At 24.6% G+C, this 13,028-nt stretch overlaps 1 protein-coding gene across 1 annotated transcript; it reads right to left on the bottom strand.

Annotated features, from left to right (window-relative positions):
• Positions 1-994: 994 nt before the first annotated feature.
• On the bottom strand, positions 995-4,857 carry LOC113561113. Its single transcript, XM_026967340.1, has 6 exons — positions 4,777-4,857; positions 3,015-3,108; positions 2,807-2,919; positions 2,122-2,281; positions 1,672-2,043; positions 995-1,168 (listed from the first exon to the last, which is right to left on the bottom strand). Exons 1-6 carry the CDS (start codon positions 4,855-4,857, stop codon positions 1,101-1,103), a joined length of 888 nt encoding a protein of 295 aa, XP_026823141.1. The 3' UTR covers positions 995-1,100.
• Positions 4,858-13,028: the final 8,171 nt, after the last annotated feature.

The raw sequence follows: 13,028 nt of genomic DNA, 5'->3' as shown, positions 1-13,028 counted from the left end.
GTTGGTAAATAATTTGTTTATTGGCTATTATCTATGTGATATAATATTTAAATTAAATGATATACTAATATACTTATTATTTGCATTATAATATTATATTATAGAATAATGACTCATATTTTTGTGCTAGTAAACATCTTTGTCGGATGACCTTAGATTAAAATTGATTTTTATACCTAAATGAAAAAAATGTTTCTTAATAAACAGAAATAATAAAAATACATTTTTTATAACACACAAAAACATATATTATAATAAATTGACATGATAAGTTTTTTTTTTTTTAATTCCTTCCAAATAGTTTATATCAAAATATCCATGTAATGATTCTGAAGAGATTCAGTGAATGTAATATTTACAAAGAACAATTAAAAAAAAATTCAATAATATTACGATTCAATTTATAAGAATAACAAATTTATCAGGTTAACAGTCGCAGACATCGCGTAAGTTGTGTCCTTTATTGTATATTTTTATTTATTGATAGGTACCTATATAGTTGATTGAATCAACAGAAATAATTTTTAATTTGGAACATATATAGTATACACTATACAGCTTAGAATAATAAAACTAGGTATACAAGTATACAGCCACATTAAAACAAATTCATTGTCATTAAATCCTAAAATGTTTTTAGATATATTTTCCTATCTTATTGTTTATAACTTTTGGAACAATAAATTATAGAGTATTACTAATATTATAGAAAATTGATACTTTATTTGTATTTTATAATAGATTTTTTTATAGTAATTTTCAATTTGTATAAATGTAAATTAGATAAAAACATTGTTCTGCAAGTCACAATCAAATAATTACAGTACATTATACATAATTTAACAACTCAATTGCTCGGTTGCAGACTGTATATTATGGTTATACAAAAATTAATTATCATAATTATTGTGTTAATTTATTAATAGTACTTATATTATGTCAAATATTGATAATGATAATTAAATATTTTATAGTTAAAACACGCTGTCAAAAAACTACATAATACAATTGAACTATCAACAAGAAATAATACTGCTTAACTTAGTGTTAGCAAACAGAAAACAGGTAAAATAGTATTGAGCGTTCACATAGTTGTCAGTTTACAACGGAATAAGCTTGTAATGGCGAAATTTGTTAGAGTATTCATTCAGATCAGACATTCCCCAAGCTGAAAAATATATAAAATATACATCAAGACAGAATTTACAATAGAAATTGTTAGTGTATATTTACACATATCATAAAATGTATTATAATAATTAAAAACAAAAATGACTATTAATGAAAAACGAGTAAAAAAATAAAACTAATAATTTTAACTATATTGACTGAATCTTATGATATAATTATTATTGACTGATTTTATTATATTTTTATGACATTATAATACTATTATAAACCTAGGCAGTATAATAATCATTCACATTTATTTTAAATGTCAATACTAACAAAAAAAAAAATTGTATAAACTTACTCTATATTAAAATTAATAGAAACTATATTTAAATAAAATACTTTGAATATGATTCATCACTAAACATCATATTACAATAAAATATATAATTATTTCAATTTAACATAATTTTACTCATAAATAGCCAATAGGTATGTTATTTTACCCACTGAAGTTTATAAAAAGATCTATTAAAGTAAGTAAGTTTGAACACGTACCAAAAGTATCTGGTTGATTATAAGAAGTATCTGAGCGGACAATCCTAGTGGATTGAAGATATTCACCTTCACAATCTAGGGACTGAGATGTCTTCAAGGATGTGAATCGATGATGATTATTATTTAAGCCTTTACTCACTAACTGATGGCTGTTTAATCTCGGATCTTGTGGAGCTAGTTGAACAATTTTTTTTTTTTTTTGAGTAATTTCCTTTGTTTTTCTAAGACGCCAGCGTATTGCTAAGTTAGTTACTATTAAATATTTTTTATCTTTAAATACAATGTGATTAACGGTAGAAGTGTAGGTATGACACTCTGAATATATGTACTTATCAAACCAATCTGTTGTGCAAGCTGTGTAATAAGCAAAATCTAAAAAAAAACAATTAATAATTTGCAATTATTTTTTTATTTTGCTACCTATGTATGATATATTTATATTATACTTACAACTTAAAACTATCAAAATAACAAATACTAATTTTTCAAATGTAGTGTTTGGTATTATAATTAAGACTGTACAACTCAAAATTAAAACTATTATGAAAACTCCAATGTATGATCCAACAATTATGAAATTCTCTAGCCATTTATAACTTAGCCATTCACGCTAAAAATTAATACAAATGATTAATTAATATTTTTAGAATTATATAAAACATGGTACAATACTTACTTTACTATTAATAAAAAATGTATGTGAAATAGTCATAACTATTAAATAGAATTTCTTTTACGGAAACTATAACTGTTTATATTCAAATATCGAGATTAATATTCATAACTAAGAATTCAATTAAAAAAATTTTTAAAAATTGCCATCAGTAAATAAAATATTAAAAATTTAAAACCCATTAAAAAATTTTACAGTTTAAATAAAATATTTTTAATCATAATATATTAGTTTTTTTGGTCTTAAGTTAAAAGTTAAACTTGAGTCTTATTATAAATAAAATACACAATGATTCATTGTTTTGAGTAAGAACAGAATGCCTATTGCATTTTTATAATTATAACTGAATCAATACAATTTCTACTAACAAAACTATACATATTTTATTTCTATTACCAAGACTTATCATAACACAATAACACATTATTAGAGTTTAAATTCAGAACTTTTTTTGTAACTTACTCGATACATATAATATTTTAAGTAAAAATGTAAGAATAATATGCATAGACTAAGTTTGAAGATATCACAAATGCTCATTGGTACTTCATGATTTGACAAATTATAACAAACTCCTGCAACAATAAAATATAGTACAATTATAAAATTAATAAAATTATTTACTATTTTGCATTTTTAAAACTAGTTTATTTACCATTAATAAACTTACCATTTTGAAATAAATTTAGTTTTGGTACCAATAAATATAAATAGTAAGAGTCAATTAGTACTGTAAGTATTCCCAATACTTTCCAAAAATATTTCTGAAAAAATAAATAAATTAGTACCTCAGCAAAGCTACAATAATAATCACACGTATTAAGATAAGGCAATAATTTGTAAACAACAAATATTCAGTATACATATTTTTACATAAATGTATTTAATAGAAATATTGGATTTGGGTACACCGTATGTCTTAAATTAATTAACAATAGCTAGTTAGCATAAAAATAAATATAGTATTTGCAAATAATCAAAATAATTGAAATTGAAAATTCTACTTTATTAGATGATAAGTATTAAACTCTAAGATAAAATTAAACCTTTCAATTGTGTATAATCATGATTTAAGTTTAATCAATAAAAAATAAAATTTACGTGGAATCTAAAATGATAACATAACAATTTTATCTTGTATATTCAGACTTTATTTTAAGGAATTTTTTTAGCTGCATAATTAATAAATTAATGTTATAGTGACCTATGTCATAGTTGTCTATGTTATAGGGGCTTTTCACAACAACCTCACCTCCCTCCACCGAAAAAATTTACCTATACAAAATATATATTTAAATGAATAATTTAAAGTGCATATTATTCTAAACAGTAAGCTATACTAAATTTTAATTTCAAAGTTATGACTTGTCGCCATGTATATTTTAAACAAACTGAACGATGAGTTATACCTACTGTGATTATAATAGTCTATATATTTTGATATACTGAATAAAAAAGTACATTTTAGCTGTATAACTTCCAAAAACCCTCACAGAGGTTATTTTTCTTTTAGGGTTATTATTAATAGAGAATTTAAAAATAGAAAAAATAAAAAAAATAATAAATAAGCGTCATATCTAGAGTTTTTAGAAATTAAAATAGAATTTTACTAACTATATCGCCATTATTTGAATACTCAATAACACAATAGGTACCTACTGGCAACTATGTATCCTAATAAATTATAAATTATAAGTAAATAAAAACATCTAAACAGTCATAAAGTGAGCAAAACAATAGCTGCGATAACTAAAGCTGTAAACAATCAATACCTGTGTAATAAGCTAGTTTAAGCTATTTTTAATACCCAAAAGTTTATTTTTATTTTAGCAATTACCCAGTTTTTTTTTTTTTTTACAATCATTATAGCAAATAGGTTCAATACAACAAATTAACTTCTTTATATTTTATATATTTCTCAAGAGCATATATTTATTTACTCGACAGCACATTTTATAGTTTCTACTACACACTAGTGTCCAACTGCACCTTACAGTTACAATACTTACTAAAAACATAATATAAACAAAAATATTAAGTAATCCAGTTAAAATACCAACAAGAAAGTTAAATATTTGATTTAATCATTATAATAACAACTGGCAGGTGTAATAAAAATTATTAGTATTAAAGTAAAAAACTGAAAATGGCAAATACTAATGTTAAAATAGTTTTTCACTGGACAAGGGGTATTGATTTTATAATATCAAGCAATTTTTAAATTTAGATGATACTAAAACCTTAATAGTTGGAATAATCTTAATTTTATTATACAAAAATTAATTTAAAAAATAATAAATGTATTAATGCCTGATGATGTGTCCCAACATATTTATAAATAAAATAATTTGTTAAATGTATCTACTGATTAAGATGAAATTAATTAGTTATTAAACAATGTAAATTTATTATTTATAAATAAATATTAATACCTTAATAACATGCTTTATGGATGTTCTTGTTATCCATTCGCGTACATTTTCTTCAGTAATATTGATATAAAAATTATACATTAATAGTAAAAAATAACACTTAGAAACTTTCATTATAGGTATTAATCTGAAAAAATAAAAATAATAGAAATAAATTGAAAATAAATGAGCAAACAGGTAAAAACATTCCTGCACAATAGATTTCAAGTGTACCTATCGAGTAAGTCATGTAATAGTGGTGAAAATAATATATTATTGGAAGAAATATTATTCCGCACAATATACCTTTTATATACCCGATCCTGCAGACTTATGTTAGAAACACCTAGATGTAGCCGGTAAACCAATACCAACATACTACATATTAAAATGTTAAATATACTATAATTATTAAGTCTATAATAGTAACTTATTAATATAATATTGTAATAATATATTGCAGTTTATGAAAAATAATCGTAGGGTATAATAATAAATATTTGAAAAAATACGAGTGTTAACATTGATATTAACAGTAAAAATAGCAATCTACGATATTCAATATACGAAATAATTACAGAAATACTAGAAAATCTACCAACAGTCGCTGTGTCACCAGTGATGTAATTGATTGGCGAAATGGGCGAGCTACCCCCCCTCCTGCCCGCCCCAAAAACAAACATTTTTTTAGTCAATATCAAAACAAATTAACAAAATGAAATGTCTTACTCAATGTAGTTAACGTTAAAACAATTAAGATATAAATATAATAGATATATGAGGTGACTAGGACATTTCCCCCGTGGGACACATTAACTTGATATTGTAATGGATCTCAACTCCCCCCCCATCAATGTTTATGAGGTAACCATGTAGGTATCATATGCGCTTAAATAATCAGTATTTACCATTTGGAAGTAGAATATATAGAGATGATATTAGTTATAGTAACACATGTATATATCGCCTATACAATTCACGTTAATGAGCGAAGAGTATATAATATTTATTTATTTGAATTATTTACGGGCATTTTGCTCAATTACAGCATGCATTTGTAAAGCTAAATACAGTTAAAACTCTTTATAACGAAAAACTTTATACAACGTAAACATTAAATAATAATGGTTAGTTTGCTTTATAATCCATAAGTCAATTCATTCTCTATAACTCTCAATAACGAAACAATATTTTATGTTACAATTTACCAGGTTATGGTTATCGTATTATAAACTATACAAGTAATCGGCAAAAATGCCAAAATTTCCAAGAACGATTACATTCTTTCATTATCTACTTTTAACATCGTAATAATACCGTTATTATCGATATCGAATATATTCATTTTATTATCGACGTAATTTCTAACAAATATTTTGTTTTTTTTTTTTAAAAAACCCTCTCTATTACGAAAACTCTTTTTAACGAAAGAAATCTCTTGGTCCCTTCGTCCTTCAGATTCGTTATAAACAGTTTTCACTGTATTCAGCAAAGTAAATATATATACAGTGAAACCTCCCTTAACGGACACCTCTAAATAGCGGACACCTCCAAATAGCGGACGTTTTTTCGGGGACGGGGACATTTTCACTATTTATGTATAGGAAAACCTCTAAATACAGGACACTCTAAATAACGGACACTTTTATGACATTGCTGTTAATAATTTTTATCTTAAATTAAGAATTATTTTGGAATACCTGAATAAAAACCTCAATTATTAAGTTATCTTGTTTGTACATTATTATACTGTATATGAAAATCTTATCTTATCCGTTCAGTCATTGAAATATTATCGCGTCAACGAAATATTGTAACTAATGCATTGTTCTATGTGCGTTTAGTTGTGATTGTGATGCCAATATACAAACTTTATTGTAGTGCGCTATGGCCAGCAAAAGAAAACGATTAACTCTAAAAGAAAAAATAGAAATTCTGGAATTTCGAACATCAAATACAAATATGGGCGTTCGTGCATTAGCAGACAAATTTAGTGTTAGTAAAACACAAATTGCGGATATTATAGTAAATAAAGACGCTCTTTACAAAACTTGGGCTGAAAATTTCTTCTATCGAGGTACAAAATAGTTCATTGTACTCAAACACAGTCCAATTAGAAAATGCCTTAACATGCGAAATAACTACGCCTGCAATTAGTAAACAAACTAAAGTAATAGATTTTTTTCAGAAATGTTAGTTTTATCATGTATTTAATTAATGTAAAAATAATATAAAATAAAATTATTGAATTTATTTATATACATATTAAAAAAAAAATGTTTCCCTCTAAATAACGGACACCTCTAAATAGCGGACAAAATTTCGGCGACCGAGAGTGTCCGCTATTCAGAGGTTTCACTGTATATATAATATAAAACATTTAATGGTAATATACAAGAAGTAAAATAGACATTTTATATGACATTATTACATTTTAGACGTTGTATTTTGTGTATATATGCTTAGTAATAAATAAAGTTTTAATAATAATAATATAAGTTTTAAATTCTAATTTATCATGTAAAAATTGAGAAAGAAGCCTCGAAGTTTACAATGGCATACAACGCATAACTGGTTTATTTGAACCATAGAGCGTAGAGAGTGGAGAAATATAAAATGGATATATTTGACATGTCCTATACGAGGAGAGGCTTTGAATAATATATACAAAAGTAAGGAATCAACATCATCAGATATAAGCTTTGATAAAAACTTTTTTTTTGGCATGGTCTCTTGCCAGCTAGTGAGGCAAGATTGAGGGATTTGAGAATGGGTGTATAATCGGTAGGGGGGCCATTAATCTTTAGGTTGTAACTGACGAAGTTTACGGCGAACACTTTCTACTAAGGAAGTGTGTTGCTGCTGTCTCAAATAATAGAATATAGATTTAACTAGGGGAGGAGGTTGCTTGGGGGGATGAGGGTGCTTATGCCACCCCAAGATATAATTTAGCACCTTCCGTTCAAAAACACAAAAAAATCGAAAAATAATCTTCTATATGTTCCTACATGTTATAATTATCTAACGTTTAAACATTTTTTTTTAAATAAAATATTTGCTTTATTAAAATATTATCTCTTGTGTTCGTGTGAAGTGTTAAAGTATTTTAAGTTTCAAAATGTTCAGTATTTTTAATTTAAACTATATAAAAAAAAAAAAAAGAATAAATAATTAGTTTGAGGAAGATGAAAATATTAATAACCGATGACCCTGCAGTCCCTTGTCAAAGTTCATCTTGTGGTCTAGATGGAAATATTACAGCAGGATTTCCAATTTTTTTATCACATTTAGGTGCTATTTGGTAAAATATTATAATAAACAAGTTTTAAATCGATATTAAATATTAAAAAATGTTTGCAATAAAATTACTCCTTCAGAAATACTGGAAAAGTATTCAAATTCCACTAGTAATCGCAAAATAAAACTATGAAATACTACAATATTATTATATAAATAATATATATAGTTAATGTAAATATATACATTTATTGAATTAGATAGATTTGGTTATATGTAATGGTTGAAAATTCAAAATAATTTGTATAATTATTTTAACAGAAGTTGACAAACAAAATATATATATTTTTTATCTGTTTATTACTTAGTTCTGTATGACCTTATAATAGTCATTTATGATATTATATTTTAATGAAAAAAGTAGGATATATTACTATTTACATAGGTTCTAAAATATTAGAGTGTGTATGTGTTTAAGGTTTAAGATGCATTTAAAAATAAATATTGAAATTGTGTTTAGGGCTGTGGAAGCTAGAGCCCACGAATTTGTTTGTCTTCAGCAACTCCCCTCAATATTTAGTTACTACTATGATAGTATGGTGTATAAACATATTACTATATTATGTACAGTTATTTAAGTCATTGCGTAGAAAAATGTCGGTGTAAGACTTTTCATACACGTAATACCACCTAGGTGTTTAAGAGTACCTACTGTTTGCGAATATATTCTATTTCAAATGTTTTTATATTAGTAATATCAATATAGCACAAGAAGCAGATAATGATGGCGCGGTGGATAGTGACGGAGTAAATACTTTTCCTTTTATGAGTAAACACTTTTCCTTTTGAGGCCTTATCGATTTTCCACTCGCAGTATACTCGGAAGAACTGTAGGTCAACAAACCCTTCAATATAATTTCGGAAGCCCGTGTTTTCATTATTATTTTGATTTAAATATTGTTAAATATAGCAAAGGGTGATCACAAAATAAAACACCAATTATTATAATGTGTCCAAAGCCCTCAAATATAAATAAGATGCAATACAATATAAATTAGGAAATAAATAATAATTATGTATTACAATATGTACAAGTAAATGTTAAGGGGGATAATAACAAATTAAAAGGGTAAACACGGTACTAGAATGGTTCAGTTTAAAAAATGATTTTATCTGAAGTAATTCCCACCTTTTTACACTAAAGTGAATTAGAAGTTTGTAAAAAAAACAGAAAATATAAATGGACTACACTGAACAAGTAAGGCGGGATGATACTTACTGAAGTATTATTATTCGTCAAAATCGAAATCATATCGTAAACAATAATCGAATCATGATCATTTTTATAAATAAATAAAAATTTGGACCTCGCGCCCAAAAGCCGTAGGAGTCCTGCAGATGACCAGTACCTAGATTTCAATGTTAATTAAACGTAAAATAAAATTTAATTAAGTGCGTAAGTCTGAAGTTTTATAATATAATACTACTTATTAAATTTCTACGCAAACTGTACACAAAAAAAATGAGCAAGCTAGGTTAAACTATAGTTATACGTATACGTATTAATACCTAAATTATTAAAACAAAATAAAAATGGTACACCTATATGTATGTATATATATATTAATATTATTGGTATTACTTACCACCTGTATCAGTGACAATCTTGTTCAAAAACAAACTTGGGCGTAGTATCTATCTATAACAGTATAGCAAGTACATAAAATAATAATTAACCTATGTCTTATGAATTCAGACGACGACAATTGTCCGACACAACGTCCGAACAGGCGCCGTGATCTATCGCGCGAAAAGTAAAAATCTGTGAAAACGTACTTGCCGAATAAACCGTATAGCAGAGAATGGGAGAACGATGCGCACTGTTCCACTATAACAGCAACCTGTGATGGGGTTGCAGCGATAGCGCAGCCTTGCGTCACCAAGTCTCAGGGATGAGTGGAGGGACGACGGGACTGCCACTGTTTGCAAGTTCGCGCGTGTCCGATACTCCGGAGTCATCTTGCTTGATCGATTACATTGGAACAAAAATGTTAATAGTACGGCAGGTATACATTTATTATAATATACCTCAAACTCAAACAATCAAATACTATATAGTAATATTATTTATATACATTGAAAATTTAAATAATAAGAAACTACAATTAAAATTATAATATATTAATATATTGTTAATTGTATTATTAAATAATAATACATTTTTATTTTTGTATTATTAGCATTTTTACACTATTTATTATTATTAATAATATTGTATAGTTTAAATTACGTATCAAGACACAGAAGAAACGAAGTCGAACTATAGAGTTTTTAATATTGTATTTGTAATACCTATATAATGTATAATATAATCATCAAATACTATGATAATCTATTACTATGTCTTTATAGGCTTTACAGCTTTATATAATAATTTATAACATTATCACTTATATAGTTATATTTGTATTATACCTAATAACAAATAACACTTTCTAATACTACTATTAAAATAATTTCCTTTGATTACCATACAATAATATTTCTTTTCAAAGTTAGCTGGATGCTTATAGCAGGTTACCTAATTTAAACTAAAAATTTAGCCACTCTATACATAAATTACAACATTTTAGGTATACCTATTGCTTGAATCTGGAAAAAATTGAAGGGGGATGAAAAAGTGTAAGAAAAATGTGTTATTAAGAAATAATTAGAAGAAATTAGCTTAAATATTTTTTTTTTAAATAAAAACGAACTCCGTTCCCTACATATACCCCCGTGGTTACAACACAAATTTAAGTATTTAAAACTCTCAAAAATTTCATATACATATACCATACATTATGTAAATGAATTGGAAAGTCAATAGCTATAATTCGAAAAATTAATAATGACTAATAGCCTATCTTTTACAATAGTATAAGATTTAAAATCAAATTTATTTTAAAAATACCAAAATAACCATTTGGAAGAGTGTATTTATAATATGAGGCAAAAAATAATTCTGAATAAACGAAAAAACTTAAATTTTAAAAAATGCAGTATATTATTATATTAAATTGTATGGTTTTTAGTGTTTTTACACTTTGATTACTAATTTGCTAATTTAATAAATTATAAAGAACACACAATTCATTGATATTATCTTATGTAAGATTTTTTATTTATTTAGGTACCTACTTTTGAATATTTTTAGGCTAAGTATAATTTAAATACATCATAGATAAAACTATACTTATTTTGATTAAGACCACAATGGAGTTAACTTTGATAGAATTAGCAGTATATTATAGTAAATATATTGAACTATATTATTAAAATAAATACTAAATACAATTTCAATGAATAGTGTATCTATTCTTTATTACCGTTTGGATTATCTAACATTATAGTTACCAAAACTATACAATTTTACAATATTAGACTGTGTTTTTTGAATTAGAAGTTTCTTTTGTTCATTCAAAACTCAAATTTTTTTTTCTCAATATTACAAATAAATAACTATGATATGGCTATTTTTGAATTGTTAGCTATTTTTATTTTTATTGTAATAGATAGTCTTATTGGTTATGTATTGCATTGAAAAAAAAAGCTGCACTATAGTCTAAAACATCTGCATTATATTTTGATATATTGCAGCTCTCGATTTTTCAATTAATTTATATATAATATAAACAATGTATATTATACATTTATGTATAATGTATATTGTATTTAGTATAACCCAACATTTTAAATAGAAATTAGATTTTATGTATTCAGGCTAATAAATTAAATATTTAAATACCCATCATATTCCATAGTAGCATGTATTATATATTATATAAGTTATAACCTATATGCTATATATAATTTACCTTTTTTTATTTCAATAAATCTATTTTACCAGCCACAATTTTGAATAACTTAACAATGTGTACTTAATATAAGAACTTTTTCTTCTTAGTTTTTATTATGGTTTAAAATAAGTAGGCGATGATGATAAAATGTAATAATTAATATTTTTATTTTTTTTATTGCTTTAACAAATTAAAGATACTATACTAATTACCATTAGGTTTATAAATAAATACACATTATTTTATTGTTTTTACATATATGTAGTTAACACCATAAGTCTCATTTATTTAATTTTTAAACATTTTCTTACACTTGTTTGAATAATCTTTTCACTTAAACCTATTAACATTAACAATATAATTCATTAACAAATATTTTTTTGATTACTAGGTTTATGTATATAAATGACATTTACAACTCTGTGTATAAATAATTCATAATATGTATTTAAATATTTTATACCAACTATTGTCTGGTAATAAGATTATTTAATGTTGCTGTTACTATAATAAAATACTTAGGAAAAAAATTATTATTAATTAATGCCTCAAGTAAAAGAAAATATAGGTAATATACACAAAAATAATAAAAGCAAAGAAAGTACTCGCTTTTTGTACATTGTATTTATAAAATTATTTTAATGTGTTTTTAATGATTATCTACAAATATTTTTACTTATTACAATCAATAGATAAATTGATATGGAAATAATTTTTCAAAATAAATTTTAAAGTACTTAAGATAACATCATATCCACATATGTTTTATTCCTCTTAATAATAAATAACATACCAAAATGTACGCTCAGCATATACATTTTTTTTTGTATTAAGCCAACTGCTTAAATATTAAAGTGAATCGGCATAATATTAAGGATAGAGGTAAGAATATTATCTATGTATTTTAGTTAAATTCTTATGGTATTTAAATTTTTAAATTATTTATGATTATGTAAAATAATAATACATAAAATTGCTTATAATTAGCTAAAAATTTAAATATTGTAAAAAACTTAAGAGAAAAATGTTTAATGTCATACTTTTAAGTTTGAAAATGAATTAATTCATTCAAATATTTAAGTCAATAATGAAAAATTGGAACTGTGAATGTATATTTAATAATTATGCATGTTTTGAATTATTAAAACAAAGAAAATACATACAAGTACTATCTTCTCTTGAATAACAAACATTGCT

The sequence above is a fragment of the Rhopalosiphum maidis genome, chromosome 1 (assembly GCF_003676215.2).
Source record: "Rhopalosiphum maidis isolate BTI-1 chromosome 1, ASM367621v3, whole genome shotgun sequence".
In the NCBI taxonomy this organism is placed as follows: domain Eukaryota; kingdom Metazoa; phylum Arthropoda; class Insecta; order Hemiptera; family Aphididae; genus Rhopalosiphum; species Rhopalosiphum maidis.
Note: the sequence above shows the minus strand (reverse complement) of the source record. Positions and strands in the feature narration are given on the sequence as shown.

What these genes read in the sequence shown, in the direction of transcription:
- LOC113561113 (XM_026967340.1), bottom strand. Translation starts at nt 4,857, where the DNA reads ATGTATAATTTTTATATCAATATTACTGAAGAAAATGTACGCGAATGG. An exon ending in ACTAAATTTATTTCAAAATG is followed by an intron (nt 2,920 to 3,014) that starts GTAAGTTTATTA and finishes TTATTGTTGCAG; the next exon opens with GAGTTTGTTATAATTTGTCA. An exon ending in TAAAATATTATATGTATCGA is followed by an intron (nt 2,282 to 2,806) that starts GTAAGTTACAAA and finishes ATTAATTTTTAG; the next exon opens with CGTGAATGGCTAAGTTATAA.